The sequence below is a fragment of the Zootermopsis nevadensis genome, unplaced genomic scaffold (genome assembly GCF_977971745.1).
Source record: "Zootermopsis nevadensis isolate Lab colony 2312 unplaced genomic scaffold, Znev_1.0 Znev_ptg000007l, whole genome shotgun sequence".
NCBI lineage: Eukaryota > Metazoa > Arthropoda > Insecta > Blattodea > Termopsidae > Zootermopsis > Zootermopsis nevadensis.
This window is the reverse complement of record NW_028259139.1, coordinates 13,595,880-13,612,849: the sequence shown is the minus strand read 5'-3', so window position 1 is coordinate 13,612,849 and position 16,970 is coordinate 13,595,880. Positions and strand designations below refer to the sequence as shown.

Here is a 16,970-nt window from a genome sequence, read left to right as displayed (position 1 = left end):
TTATAACTGAGATTAAGATAAATTGGTACCTTACTATTTAGAACATGGATATATGAATGATAAATGTATTGTTCAAATGAAGTTTTATAGAAGTTTCTTTTTTCACTGCATGAAATACTGCCACAACATGGGCCAGTATAGTGATCATTTTAACACACACTTTTAAATACAGTTTAATGTATAATGTATTTTGAAATTAAAACTGTAGATTACTTCTCGAGATGAAAATGATACAGGTGGTCAAAAAATCCAAGCCTTTCATGTGTTCATTTGCATGCTCAAATTGAGCCTGCCATTGGTCCCCAACCTAAGTCTGAAACAAAGTTACAATGCTTACGAGATTGGATTATATGGGAAAGGGTTGCCTATCAGAACCCTTGTTTTTGAAAAATAAAACTTTTCTACCAGGCACAAGCCATCTAAAGACTATCTTACAGCCATAAATGCATCTAGAAACCACATTAAACTTGCAGTACCAGTAACTGATCCAGGCAAAAACCTACAATCTTTCAATAGCACCAAAACAAATACCTTCCTAACCACCGATACAACCAAAAATTAGCGTGGATGGATAGATAAGGCAACTGACTTCAGATGATGGTCTCATTGTTGTCAAATGCCACATCCACGAATCAAGGTTTCAGTGCATCATTGAAACACCACTGGGCTGACCTCATAATTCTTACTGATAACTTTATGGCACTGTGGAAACAAATTACCTATAGACTTCAATGCTACTGTACTATTTTCTTTTTGAAAATTAGGAAGTCGATGTGAAACACCTGCTTGCCATTACACAAAAACTGTTTTAAAAATGTCATATGGGATGTGCCATGTAGCATGATAGTTAGTTTACCAACAATTCAGATGTGCTTACTGCTGACACATCATGGCAATGGTGTGACATGTAACATACTTGCCACCTAGAGAACCTAGAAATTGTTTTGTTTATAAAACTTCTGCAACTAACTGTGACTTGCAATAAAGCCTAAGACTCCAATTTCTTTCATAACCTCCAAGCCTTCAACTGGCACATTTCACCACATAACCTAACTGGTGCCTGTCAATTAAATATTAAGAAAGCTTTCCTTCCACATCCATGAATTTAACCTTCTGGTGACAGAAAGCCCACCAGTGACTGCTAATTTGTTGAAAAAGATTTTTTTTCCCCCTCCAGTCTCAAATGGTGAGCCACGGTGGTCTAGCGGTTAGAACGCTGGCCTTGTAATCCTGGGGTCTCGGGTTCGATTCCCGGCGGTGTCCGAATTTATAACTTGTGTTGGGCAAGGCCATGGTCTAGGCAACATGGAGTTTTCCTCCGGGCTTCCCCGGTTTCTCTGTGGCATCCCCACAATTACTCCATTTACACACAGAAGAAGGCAATGGCAAACCACTTCTGGATCATCTGCCAAGAACATATATGAACAGGTCCCAGTCTGAGAAAAGGATGGAAGGATCCTGTTCATATGGACCTGTCGTCAGACAGAACACTAAAAAAAAAAAGTCTCAGATGGAGCTTTCTAGCCATACAACAATTCCCAACTTGTTCTGCTTTACATAAAAAGTATTCAGATTCTCTCAGAAGTAAATGATTGCACTTGCTTCGTTTCATTCACTTCCAACTGCTGTAATTATGGCTGACTAAACACTGAAAACAACAAGACATTTAAATCTGTCATGAAGGAACAGTTTGGCTGAGAATACTATATTAGCAAGGGCTGTCTTGAAGTGATCAATAACTACTGCCTTACTTCTGGCTGCAAGAAAATTAAAAGTTTTGAAGTCCAAGTTTCTTGCTTTGCCCAACACTATACAGCTTGCATAAACAATGTTGCTAAGTCTTAATGCTGCAACTTATGCACTTTGTGCTACTCAAATCAAAGCCTTAAATAACATATAAATATTTTAGAAAATGATCCACATAGTATTTGGACAAATACAGTATTTATGCACAAGCAGTTAGGATCATAACAATATTAATTAAGAAGGGGCCTGGTACACAACATACATGTTATTTCTCAAATGTCTTTTCATGCATAAATTTAATAAAAATGTACAGTAATAACAGTGGTCTAAAAAAACAGTTGCTTTTATCCACTTATACAATGAGAAATTACACAATCTTCTTATACACCACAGAAATTAATACACAGAAATTCTTCACATATAGCAAGAATGTTTAAAGTGGGTTCATCCCTAAACATTACACAAAATGTTAATCTCTTTTCTGAATTAAACTGCAATTTAAATATTCTCCATTATAAATGACTATGATATCTGTCACCACATAAACATGTTTAACACTGGGTACTATAAGAAATTCCTTCTCTATCATACTTACATTTACATGTCTTGTGTATCTGTCTTGATATAATTATAATTTGGAGCCTACAGCACAATCTGTTTATGCAAAAAACAAAGTTTGAAAACATATTGAATCTATGTTTGCCAACCTTTCCACCACTGCACACATACAGTCTAGTTTCAAACACTACAAACCTTCACTTAAGCCCTTCAATAAAATAACATCATGCCTCTAAGTCATAAACAAAAAGAACTTCACGGCAACGGAGGCCCGCTTCTTTAAAAGTCTGGCTGTGACTTCCTTCTCCTTGGGGTGCACAATTTAGGACCCGTTTAGGGAAATTAGTTGCAATCTCGAAGGTGTCTGGAGATGCAGGATGGCAAAATACATAATAGAAGACAGCCTGAAATGAGAGCATTTAGCAGCACTTGAACAGTTTATGGTTTTCATTAAAAGTTAAAACCAAACTTCTTCCACATTTCAATGTACCAGTGTTGTGCAACCTTTCTACACTCGTGGTACACTAAATATCATTGAAGAGTTATGGTGGCACACCAAACCCATTTTGCATATCGTGGAGGGGGAAGGAAGATGGTTTATGGCACTGATTGGCCATGACAACTTCTTACAAATTGACCCCAACCAAAAGTGTTCTATTTGATGTTTATAACTATCCAACTATATTATTATGCCATTTATTTTAAATATATTCATTATTTCAAGTAAATTGAAGTATAATATTTCCTACTGTTTGTCGAACATTTATTAACTATGTGTAAACATTTAAACTTAAAGATACTTATTTATATTTGTACATGTAGATTGCAGAAAAATACATAGAGTGGGAATAAAAGTATACATGTACATATGTTTTGCTGCAAAGTGGTTGTTTTTTTCCAGTTCCATTTAGTAGATTTTGATTGTCCTCAGTCTGCACGATCATAATAAAGAAAATGAAAACTGAGACAGCAGAAAACAAAATTAACAATTATTTATCTCATTATGGTTATAATTATAATATGAGGTGAAAACTTTGTGGCACACCAGTTGCCCTGGATGACAGGCTCAATTTCCAACAGGGGAAAAAGACTTTTCTACTGACCTCCATATCCAGACCAACCCCAAGGCCCACCCAGCTTCTTATCCAATATGTAACAGAGGCCCTTTTCCCCAGGAGGTAAAGCAGCCAATGCATGAAGCTGACCACTCACCTGCATCTAGTGCTGAGGTCAAGAAAGAGTAGAGTTATACCTCCACTATCCTGTATGTCTTTATGTGTGGTGCTTAACATAGTAACCTCTGATTTAAATGCCCCCCCCCCACACACACACACACAGACATATGGCTGACTGTCCTATCAAAACTGATGTAATAAAATGGTTCCACATCTATGAGTCAGCATCAGAAACAGGGGATATTGAAGTCAAGTGTTTCTACTGTTCATAAATGATATACTGTGACTACAACTCGTCATAAGATTTTAAAATCATGTAAGTGTATGTGACCTGAACTCATCAAAGGAGTTAAATGGGTTAATAAGTACCAGGAACAACTTTACCTTTACAACCTGATATATGGCCAATACTTAGAGGCTGGGATTCTATTGTAATTTATATGTATGTTTTAAAGCAGGTTGGGCCAACCCAAATGATCTTTCGGGCCACTTTGGAAATGCATCATAACTCCGCGGGCCACATATAAAATTATATATCCCCATATTAGATTTAGATACACTATAGACATTTTTTTGGAGTGAAAAATTGAAACATAATGAGTTATTATTATTGTGTTTACTATTATTCTTACATGTAAACATAGATAATATAATAATAATGATACTAAGCGTACATTGTAAAGAAATATATAGCACTAAAAATTAAATATAAATATATTTTGTAAAAGTGTGATGAATCTCGCGGGCCGGAAAAATGTTCAAGGTGGGCCACATGCGGGCCGCGGGTTGGCCACCCCTGTTTTAAAGAATGGATCCATCATGCAAAAAACCCAACACTTTCTGACCCTTAAATCTGACACAAGGTTATCTGCAAGTTTTTTTTAAATTTCTGCACAACAGCTGGCAACTGTCATGTGTCATGTAGCACCAGGAAGGAAGAGAGTTAAATCCCAGTAAGTATGTGAAGAGAAGATACATATCAAGATAGTGAACAGGCAGGCTGAGCTGAATTAGGAAGAATACTATAAATATGTTACATTGTATAACAGTGTACGTTAAACATCCCACACCTTGAATTAATCATTTATCTTATGTAACTTTATCCAAAAAAGCATATTGCTTTTGTTCAGTGTTGTGATTTATGATCATAAATAAAGTAATGAAGGTGAATCACCTATTCAGAACATTTTTAAAATATGAAAATTTTCTTAGGGATGAAATAACTCACTTCTATCCACTTCAGAGATTGTAGGTCAACACAGTTGTATGATATTAATCCGTAATTTCTGCTTCTGATATAGAAGTATCATGGACTTATCAACAGAAATGTCTTACATCTCACCATCATAATTGTAACAGTCAGTTTCATGTTCCATAAACACAAAATAATATGTATCATATCAGTGACCACAGCCATTAAAAAATAGAAAAACATAAATACAGAAAGATATAAGTACTGTGATGAATAAAGACAAAGAAGAGTAAAATAAATTTTCCACAGACAGTACATCAGTGAACCATCATCTAGCATGCAGCTCAAATTATCGCTCAGAACAAGTTAAAATGGGACAGTAATTCATAGCCACAAAGTTCCAACTGCTATGAGTTAATATAAAGTGGGCCAGTTACTTGTCTTACACGTCCTTCAACGTAATGAACTTTTCAGGCTTCCGTTACAACGTTTAAATATTTCCTTGCTATAGTATGGTGCAGTAAAAAAAGATTATCTAAAAACTTTCTTACCTAAACTAATCATTTATTCACTATAAAATGGCATGGTAAGAGCTATTACTTCAAATCATTAGGTAAATGTTTTGAAGAGTGCTATACAGTATGCCATAAGATGTTATAAGAGTCTATCCACAGCTATGCATCTGAGACCATAAAGGATGGAAAAACAAAACAAAGCCAGCTACAGCCTCTTGTATATTAATGGGAACAAATATTTCCTGATGAAAATCTTCTTAAATGCATTTACTGCACTTCTGCAGACAAGTAACCCAAACATGAAAACAAGGAAACCAACAACTCTGAATACTGAGCATGTGCTGCCATCTTTCAGGCTACTTTGCACTGAGCCATTCTCTACACAGACATACAAGTACAATTATTACAACATTTTGCTTAGACAATATCTACTGTCTGCTGATAAAAAATGTAAAAATTAAAATGGCCAGGCAAAATATTGTAATAATTCCAATATACCATTATAAAAAAAAATGACTACACAAGCACAGTTACCTCAAGGGAATGGCTCTGCAAGAAACGTCTTTCAAGACGCATTCCATCTGGAAGTTTGATAACAATATGAACAGCTTCTGGATGATCTGCTGGAGGTTCATCTGGAATATGCATCTGGTATTCAATCTTCTGCCTCTGTATTTCCTGGAACAATGAAATAATATTCACCTTCCAGCAACAGAGTACTGACGTCAAATGCAAAAGGTTTCAGTCCACTGATAAGGAAGAATGTGGACTATACTTGCTTGCTTTTCATGCATCTTCCACCTGATGCTATCCTTGGTTAACTGTTGACACTAAATTGAGACTGTTTTCAGAGACTGCTGCTTGGTTATTACTGCATAACAGGATGCAAAGCATCTGCTAATGGTTTCCTACAGATTTTTTAGAGCATGTAATGGGGTTATCATCTTAGTTTAACAGAGGAGAATCACTGACAACCTGAAAGAAATGCTGGTTACACAAATGTTTGTTTTATAGAAACTAATATCTAAATTACTATGTTTCAAATGTTAAAAGGCTGAAAATGAGAGATATTCAATGGCAGATAATTTCAAGGGTTATGGAAGGAAAAATTAAGTGTAACTAGCAGAAACTGAAAAGCATAACTAGTTTGTCTGTTACGCAGCATAATGAAACTAAGTATAAAAGTACTTTCCTAAAACAAAGCATAAAGAGCCAAGAAAAACCATTTTTCATACGGTTTACTGCAATTTCTTCAAATGTAGTAACTGCAAGTTTTGAGGTCAGTGGAAGTACTATTAGACATGGTAAACCATTTGGTGATGATGAATTTCTTAAGAAAGCATGGCTAGTATGTCTGCCAAAACTTTCTGAAGACTTCCAAAATCAGAATACAATTTTACATTGTATCAAAGACCTGCCCAGTAACTGAAACACAGTAAAGGACATAAAAAAAAGTAAAGCTGTCCCACTACATGCCATGTGGGAGCTTCAGAAAAGAGTATAGTCAGCGACTGTAATCTTGAGACTTGTTGGGCGAGGAAGTGGGGTGAAGGAGGAAGGATAGCATCTGCCTTTAACGCTTCAGACTTCCTGCATTCCTTGCAAGTCTCAAGATTACAGTCATGTACTGTAGTTATACCTCCTACTCATTCTTAACCTCGGCACTAGACAGAGGTGAGTGGTCAGTGACACCCCAGCTGAGCTTTACCACAAAGAAAGGACTCTGGTACCCATTGGACAGGAGGCTGTGATCATACAAAACTAAAGCATGTAGGACTTGAGGTTTTCACGGCAGTGAGTCTGAAGATTGCTGTCTTCTCGGTTGTTATGCCATATAGTCTCTGGTATATGTCCACCTACCAGACTGCATGGCACAACCCAGAAGACAGCCATCTTCAAAGCTAAAGTAGGGATTTTTTCTCAGCAACATATGGCATGTAGCCTTACAAATGTCTGCTATTCCTTTCCAACTTCACTGCAGGTAGTAGCTAAGGAAACATGATACAGTGTTAGAATAAGTTGATAAAATTTCTATCCTATAAATAACAGAAACTGAGATGAGGAAAATATGATTCAATTTTGGCAGTGACAGCTGATCCATCACTTTTGTGTCCTTTGTTTGAATTTCATAACACTCTGACAGCAAAACCAAAAGATCAATAATGGCACTGTCGCTTACACAGTCCTACTCAAGTTCCATCAACTTCAAAAATCCTGCAACATAAGGTCCAACTAAACATTAATATCGTAATTCCTCTTTAGTCTTCCAAGTGGACTAGTCCAAGAAGTTTCCCCACCATATTTCTAAATCCCTAGTCTCCACTATCCTAGCTTCATGCCAAGGCTGTTATGACCTTCTAAAAATAAACCAGTAAACTCCTGCTTTAAGTTAACACGACAGATAATGTGAAACATTTTTTATATCTGCTCTTGAACTATACACAACATCTGCTTGCTCAGGGCCATATGCAAACAAACCTCTCTGCGACACTGTTCTTCCAACTCTCTTTCCTTCTGCTGTCTTGCTTCCCCCTCACGTCTTTCCTTTTCTTCACATCGCTGACGCTCTTTCTCCTGATCGGCTCGCAAAGACTCAAGGTATGCTTGATCTTGCTGCTGCCTCAGTGTTTGATTAAAGCTGCGTTCAACCCTAAGCAACACATGGAAAAAGTAGGAGTCACACAAGAAACAGTCTCTATCCTTAAGGACAGTCATCTATTCTACTAAACAGCAAATTTCTTCCTCCCAGCATTTGGTAATAAAACAAACTTTGCTTAGAATGACCCTTCATTTACTGAAAATTCTGTTGCACAATGGTTTTGTTAAATATAAAAATATTACAAACTGTCATTGGAGAGCTATATGAAATTACAAGAGATACAAAATAATATTTAGATGTATTTTCATAATTTGGCACTTTTCAGAAAAAGATATGGGAGTATGGGAAGGAAATGACAATGTCTTTCAATCATGTACAGAAAGCATAAGACACAGAGGAAAAATGTGCTCTAACCTGCAAAGATTGAAGAATTAAATAAATATATGAAACAAAGCAGTGTGAATATTTACTCACAAGAGCCACCACTGTGCCCTATCCTAAGCCAGGTAAAACCAATCAACACCTCACACCCTATTCTGTAAGACATACCAGTATTTTAACAATGTTTACCCATCCATTCCTAAGTCTCCCAACTGGGCTTCTTCCATCAGGTTTCCTGACTAAAATTTTGCATGCATTCCTCATCTCGCCCATGTCTATATCTAATCGTCCTTGATTTGATCAACCTGATATTTGGCAAAAAGCATAAATTATGAAACTTGACATGCAATTTTCTCTATCCAGTCACTTCATCCCTCTTACGTCCAAGAATAATCCTCAGCACAGTTTTCAGACTCCCTCAAACCATGTCATTCCCTTAGGGTAAGAGACAAAGTTCCATAACCATACAAATCAAAAATCAAAATTACGGTTCTGTATACTTCATCTTTACATTTATGGATACAAGACAGAAAGACAAAAGATTCTGAACTGGACAATAGTAAGCATTCTCCAAACTTAATCTACTCTTAACTTCTTTGTAAATGTAATTTTGATTTTTTATGGTTGTTCCTAGATGTTTTTACTTTGCCAGAATTTCAAAGGACTAATTAGCTATCTCCATATTATGGCTGTGGCTTCCATTCTGATGAGACATGAACATACAAAGTCTTCTTGACTGATCAGCCAAATAATAACTGAGTTCTGTCTCCACATCTGTCTTCTGGGGATAATGTATGATAGTTAACTAAATTCTCACACGGATATCACCTGAAAAGGCTTCATTCCATTCAGTTTACATTGAAGTTTAAATTCTTATATGAAAACTATGAAAACATGCTTTATTTTCTTTTAGTTTACTTATAGATCAATTGCCTTATTAGTGTCTAAAAGTGAAGAAAGACAGGAATTAAAATAAATATGCTTCACAGCATAATACACAATCCTCATAGTTATCTGCATGTCAAAAAGCACCAACATAAGTCTGAAAGATGTGTTAACATAGAAAGGGAGCAATTTAATTGAGAAAAGTTAGCAAACAAATGAGTACCTTTCAGCCCTTGCAGCAATCAGGGCTACCTCATTCTCTGACACAATTGTCTGAAGGCGAGTGATGAGTGCATTTGGTTCAGCTGGGCCTTCCAACCTGACACAAGAAAATGAGATCACAAATGTAAAACAAAGTGGCAGTCACATTAACACTACTCACATCTCACGGTACTTTCCGTAACTTTAAAACTGCTAGTTGTAAGCCTCACAGAACAAATCTGTGGTGTTATGGAAAAGAGGCTCAAGTTCAGGAGAAGAAAGAACTTCAAACACCCATGCATGAATGTATTTCATTAGGTAACTGAATGGTAAGTACTGTGCTTTATGTCATAACTTGGTTTTCAGCTGACACAAATAGTTGTAAAAAGGAAACAGAATTTTTAATACTGTATTCTGCAGGAAGAAGGGTTAAAACAAATGAGTTCACCTTATTTATCTGTTCATGACATAAAAAGGCAAAGACCCATGTAACAATAATAACACAGAAGGAGATGAGCTGTCATGCTCAAACCACTTTACTGCTATGGAAAAAGCTTTCAACACAAGAGCCCTAAAGATGGTTTGGATGTGGTAAAAAAAAAAGGAAAATCTTCTCCTGTTGGTAACAAACCCCAGCTGAGAGGACCATAACCTGTCTCAGATATCCCTGCTCACACTTACCCAGTCTTATCACAACGAAACTGAAAACCACACACACACCCCAAGACATGCCCACACACTCTTATTAGTCCTCTGAAACATTGGTGGATATCTACCAGACTACACAGTGCAACAACCTAGAAGACAGCAATCTTCAGACTCACCGCCATGAAAACGTCAAATCCTACATAAGAACACATTTTCACTCACCTTCCAACAACAGTCATTCTTCCATCATGAAGAACTACAACTGCAAGGAAAGGGTATCCATTTTCACGCAATGCTTGTGAAACGCGATAACCCTCAGATGTTGTAACTGAGCAAGCCCAGAACAGCATGTTGGTATTTATATAGTTTATCACTTCTGGGTGTGGTAAAGTGCATCTGTAAAATGTAGTATCTTTATTTGTTTCACATATAATAAGTATTCATATAGTTTTTCTAGTTTCATAAATCCATCTTTAAGGCATGCTGTATTGTACATATCTAAGTTACTTCATAGAACAGAATTGTTCTTAAGAAGCTAAGGGTCCTCAGAGTGGTCAAGGAATTACCAACCTTCCATGAAACTCAAAGTTCATAACCATGTTCACAAGTGCCTGCCAATGAACCATGTCCTGAAGTGTACAAATCATCCACATCACATATTATTTCTACAAAAAGCATACTCCTATCCATGTCTTGGTCTTCCAAGTAGTTTCTTCCCTTCAGGTCTATAACTAAAATTTTGTTTGCATTTCACATCTCTCCCATGTGTACTATAGGCCCTACCCAACCCATCCTCCCTCACATATTTCATGGAAAGTATAAATTATTAAGCTTGTCATTTATATCATTCCAATGCTATCAGATACAATACAAAATTATTCATACAAAACATTAGCAAACATACCCATTCTTTGTCCAAGTTTTTCTCAACATAAACTATACTGAAGTAATTAAATCACGTACTTATTATTGCCACAGACTCACATACAAGTCACTATAGTGTCAATGCCTTTTACTGTCTTAACAGGTAAGCATTATGACTGTAAATAACATACATGAATTTGGTTATTACATCCATGCTTTTTGAAGTTGAGCAACATGGGAGATGAAAATGATGATTCTTGTGACTACTTCAGACCCTTTACAACCAAGCTAACATAACAAGCTGCAGTAAAAATCTGCAATTACGATGCAATTTAAGATCTATCAGAATTCAGAAATTCCAGTGGCACTGAAAGCAATGGCAAATTTGTAAATGAAAGTATTATTCTAAATCATGGCCACTGTACAAACTTTGGAAAAAAGAACAATTATTAAACAACTTTTGACTTTGTTACTCAACACCTGTTGTCTCCATACTCTACTATAACAATGATACCCACATCACCTAAGGCAACAAATCATCTGCAGCAGTCAAATGCAAAGAAAAGAAAAAGAGAAGACTGTGAGGAAGTACTGCAAAGTATGCTATGAAACATGACAAAGAGAAGATGTTACTTATAACTGCACATAATGCCCTGGAAATTCTGGGCTTTAGTTGGAACCAACTTTTGGACAGCTTCATGAATGAATGTATTTTTCATTGTGGCTACACTTTTCAGTGACATTTAAAGGTAATTTTTATTTTAATGCATGGCATAGTACAACTTCAACAATGAATGAGTACTTTAATTAGACAGAACTTACTGCTTGCCAACAATGGAAACTAACTTTGTTATTTTACAAAATTAAATAGTATTCTAAAACCTCATAAAATCACTGCACATGTGCACTGACCAGCATGCAGTATGAATCACTGCTTATCAGCACCAATGAGATCATGAGACATTTTAAAGAAAATTAAAATACAGTCACCCAGTCACCCACTTCTTTAAGGCAGCAGTTAATGTGTTAAAAAATGTTGCTCCCTCCCACTATACAACCATTCCCGATCTCATACTATACAGCTCTATCATTCTATTAATATGAAGCTCAATAGTTTGTTCGGTCATAACCTGAGAAGACACACACATCATTCATATTACCATCCATCCACTAAGAAATAAATACAAAATGCAAAAACCACCTGCAAAATTTGGCAGTGTCTTCATGTTCCTCACAGTGCAAATACACTAGAAGGAAGCGAAGCTCCTGTTTAGCATCGTTAAGTGCCTGGCTGTATGTTCCCTGGTAGAACACTGGATGATCAGGTCCATATCGTTCTTCATACAGATGGATGAAAGAAAGTACATCGCTTACAGGATCAATAACATCTGCAAAGAATCAACAACATTTTGTAGCCAGAGGACTGCCTGCAGTGTGGGACATCTTCTGTACACTACAGCATGGGAACCATTTCAGTTTTAGAGTCATCTACACTGAGCCATGGCAGAAAGAACTAATCAACTGCCTGCTAATATTCACAGTTACAAACAAAACTCTTTCCTGAGTGTAACAGGAAAGAGTTTTGTTTGTATTGATACTCACACACACAGCCCAAACAAGCAATAATGGCACTGCAATAACCACACATGATGACAGCAGCCATACTGGTAGGTAATACCCAAATAAATTAACATTAAATACCAATGGCTATCAATTTCAGATACAAAATATATGTTTTCTGAGTAATCATCAGTACTTTGAGGTTTATGATTATAGTGTGGATGATTACCCCATTTTTTTACTTACATCTTCTTGGGTCAGGCTGCACTAGCCTGAATGCAAACTGTAATAATCTGGTAACTGTGCTGTAGCAGAGCTGTAAGACTAGAGACACAACATATCTGAAAAGCCCTCGAATGCCACGAGCATTGCTCCCATGAGGGGGAGAAAAGAACACATGCTGAGCTGAATGATCATTCACTACTGCAGGTATATCAGTGTCTGAAACAAACACAGATGGACGTCCTTCACGCATGTTCAGCTGGTCCTGGACAGACACCTCCAAATCCCACGCATGTCTTTGCAGTACATCTCTGCATACTGAGATATCTTCAATACCCGTCAAATCCTGCACATAACAACCACCACAAGTAACAAATTTATTAGGCACTTCCTCTTTTTACATTATTAGTTTTCTCAATGACATTTTTTCAACTTCACATGTTAAATAGTGTCATACATGTGGATTCAAGGCTCCAGGAACACTTTCCTATTCACCACAGTGAATTAACAGAAACTTATATATGTCTGAGCCATACTGTGACATTATGCATCAGTGAATTTTCTGAAGTGGCTAGGAGATTACAGTTACATGTACAAAGCTCTGAATCAATGATTAAAGATTAAACTGTAAAAGATATGAATGCAAACAGTTTTGAGACTATTTAAGGTTTTATCCCAGCATCTGTATGGAGAAACTGAGGAAAATGATGAAACCTTTGGATAAGAATCAAATACAGGACCTCCCAAATAAAAATGAGTTCTATCCACAATGTTCTGGAGGAAGCTTGTTTTCATAAACTATAACAGAGACGGGTAATTAAACCCAACTTGTCACTGTTATCAGTGCGAGTGTGAAATCTTTACACAGCTGCTTACTTCTTAAAATTACATGTACAATCCTGTTACCAGCCTATTAACTGAAATCTGAGGTTCTGAATGTGTGATAATATGGACTAGAGCTATGTCATGAGTCACAGACTTGAAGACCACAATCCACAGCATTATTACTCTTATGTGGGGTTTCATTTAACAAACATTCCAGCTGTATACATCACAATACATGAATGAGGAACTGTTTGAAAGGCATGTGATGAAGTTTGGTTGGGTTGTCTTATTACTGGGCTTGTGGCTGTTATACTTAATAATGTTTCCAAATTGCAGACACTTTATAATGCACCTGCTGATGACAATTTTATTTTAATAAAAAACTAATTTATAAATTAATTCCTGTCACATAATGCAAATTTAATGTCTTATATCTATTTGATATATCAAAGGATACACAAATCTGTAAAACTGAATGCAAAGACATAAACATTATATTATTGTCTATCTATACACCAACATCAAACTGCAATGCAGCAGACCTTCAGAAGTTGTCAGTGTCTCAGCTACCAAATTTCCCTTCTTTTATCGGAACACAAGGTTCGTTACCTTGTTCACTACAACCAGCAATAGGATCCTATTCTGAAAAAGGTGAATCCAGTCCATACCCTCACACACTACTTCTATAAGATCTATTTTCATATCATTCTTTCACTTAGGCCCTGGTATTCCAACTGATCTCTTCCCATTATGTTTTCCAAGTAAAAGTTTGTATAAATCACATCTTTCCATCTCATTCTCTTGAATCATCCTAATAATATCTGGTGAAGAATAAAAATTATGATGCTGATCATTATACAACTTTCTCCAACTTGATATTACTTCCCTCCTCTCCAAATATTCTCCTCAGCACAATGTTTTCAAATGCTTTCAATCTATGGGCTTCCATTATGGCAAGAGACAAAGTCCCAATATTCATAAAAAAACAACAGGTAAAAAGATATTGGTTTTATACATTATAATTTTTATGTCTTTGGCTACAAAAAACTAAGATAAAATATTCCGAAGTGGATGACATTAAGTATTCCCCAGACATAACTTTTCTTTTGTGGGCTTAAATATGATACTGAGATTCCCAGCGATTTTAAATTTTTCACATGTTCAAAGAATATATTTCCTGTTTTTATATTACAAAAGGGCATAACAAATTCCTTTTCTGGACTGGCAGCCCAGCCCAAAATTATAGGCACCAGGCAATATTTTGCTCTCAGATGTTTATATTTTAATGACCAACAAGAATAATTCAAAATGCCACCAAAGAACAGGACAAACTACCATCTTTTAATGTATCTATATTGTCAGGGTGATTAAGTCAAGAAGAATGAGATGGGCGGGGCATGTAGCACGCATGGATGGGACAAGAGGTATCCACCGGGTATTCGTTGGGAAGCCTGAGGGGAAGAGTCTGCTGGGGAGACCTAGACGTAGATGGGAGGATAATGTCAGGTGGGATCTATGGGAGACAGGAGTTGAAGGAGACTGGATTTTGTTGGCCCAGGACAGGGTCTGGTGGAGGGCTTTGGTTAATTCGGTGATGAACCTTCAGGTTTGGTAAGCCATCTAGTTAGTTAGTTAGTTGAAGAGCAATGGTGATATTAACATCCAGTTTCAAATCTTTCTGAACAGGAAACATATCAAACAAATGTTTACCTATACAACCATTCCACAGACTTCTTTTAGATATACCAAATTAAATTCTGATGTTCAACAATTTTGTTCTTGAGTCATAAGCCTTGCTGAAGTGACAAATGTATAATATGTGATCACTAGCCGATATATTACATTGAAATCCTCACTGATATACCTTAACATATTACAGGCATATACACAGCATGTCAAGACTGTGAGCTAAACCAAGTGTGGAACATCAACATTAATTTATAAAATAATTCACTGATCAATTCATTATGCATTTTCTTCATATTTATCAAAAAGCATGGTATGGCAAACGTACAGATTAACAGATCAAAGTCAACAGTACTCATCATTTTGACATTAAGACACTGAAAACTATCCTCATGTAAGAAATCGTCTAAACACATACATGCCGAATTTTGCATGCGTCAAAACAGCTGATGATTTTGTTGTCACTGCTTATTTGTGACGAAGCTTCACATGTATTACCTGAAACTGAAGTATTTTTTCCGTTTGTTCTGCTGTTAAACTTAAATTGTCTGCCATGATAAAGCTCTAAATACAAAAATTTCTGCACTTACAAGTGATAATCACTAGCACTTCGCAACAATTTGTTAAACATTAAAACAAGACTTCAACAAACCCAAACAGTGAAACATTCTTGTGTGGCAACATACACAACACGCATACGCACCGTCACAGTTAATACCAACACTGTAGTAACAAATAATCGCAGCTTATATGAACTAACTTAAGTTTTAGTAACGCATCACAGCTACCAAACAATTAAGTGCTTACAATGTGCGTAATAATTTATCATGCATTCGGGAACGTCGTCCACCGAAAAAAAACCCCGGCAGTCTTTGGTCAGCTGGAAAAATATACAATTTATTTAAAATTTCGGTTACTGAGCTTTTTGTCTTTGTCCATCGTCTGATATTCTAAAAATTCATAACGTTTCGGGAACCGAAATGTCCTCGTCCTCACTGGCTCAGTGATTGAGGTTAGCTCTTACTAATGGAACCACCAGAGTAATTGCCGCCCTCTTTCGCCGGCGAAGGAGGGCAGGTTACATGCTACAAGCGTGTTCTTTTAAAATGTCAAATTATGGACAGAGTCCAGGAACTCACTAATTAAGATTGTAATACACCACCATCATTACAGAACCCTTAAGAATCAGTTACATTGAACAGCCATGATGTAGATTTAAAATTCAACTAACTCACTGGTAGCAGAACCCACAGGTTCAGCACCGACAACACCAAAGCCCGCCACCGGCCACGATTCTGAGCCAACTCAATAAATTTTCCATCATCACAGCCCACCTCCCCTAGATCCATCTTAATGTTATACTCCCATCTCCTTCTTGGCCTGCCCAGTGGTCGTTTTCCAGGATTCCCTACAAAAATACTGAATGCACCCCTTGCCTCACCCCCCCCCCCATACATGCTACATGGCCAGCCCATCACTGCCTCCTGGATTTCGCTATCCTAGATGAGCCGTATAATTCACGCAGCTCCCCATTAAGTAGTATTCTAAATGCCCCACTTATTTCATCCCTCCTAGGTCCAAATATCCTCCTGAGTGCCCTGTTTTAATTTCATCATGGATCTCATTTCTATTTATTATTGTTGTTCCAAGATACTTAAATTTTAAAACATATTCAAATGATGTGTTACTTATAATTATGTCATGCCATTGTTGCTGATGTTCATCCCATATTACGCCCATGTATTTAGTTTTGTCCACATTTACTTCTAGGCCTATTTCCTTGCTAGCTTGTAGGAGTTTCTGCATACTTGGTTGTGGTACCCACTCCATCACCTAGCAAATTTACATCATCAGCATAGGCAAGTACCTGGTGTAGACCATTCAATTCGAGCACTTCCTGATGACATGTTCTA

At 36.7% G+C, this 16,970-nt stretch overlaps 1 protein-coding gene across 2 annotated transcripts; it reads right to left on the bottom strand.

Annotated features, from left to right (window-relative positions):
- Window positions 1-2,023: 2,023 nt before the first annotated feature.
- Faf2 (Fas-associated factor 2) lies at window positions 2,024-15,774 on the bottom strand. 2 transcript variants are annotated; one of them, XM_022063796.2, is made up of 8 exons: window positions 15,556-15,774; window positions 12,571-12,892; window positions 11,966-12,152; window positions 10,123-10,296; window positions 9,275-9,370; window positions 7,665-7,836; window positions 5,721-5,864; window positions 2,024-2,708 (listed from the first exon to the last, which is right to left on the bottom strand). In XM_022063796.2, exons 1-8 carry the CDS (start codon window positions 15,610-15,612, stop codon window positions 2,529-2,531), a joined length of 1,332 nt encoding a protein of 443 aa, XP_021919488.1. In that variant the 5' UTR covers window positions 15,613-15,774; the 3' UTR covers window positions 2,024-2,528. The 2 variants fall into 2 exon arrangements, with proteins under 2 accessions (XP_021919488.1, XP_087200487.1); XM_087344361.1 differs by having other exon boundaries at window positions 15,648-15,773.
- Between the last annotated feature and the right edge of the window lie 1,196 nt (window positions 15,775-16,970).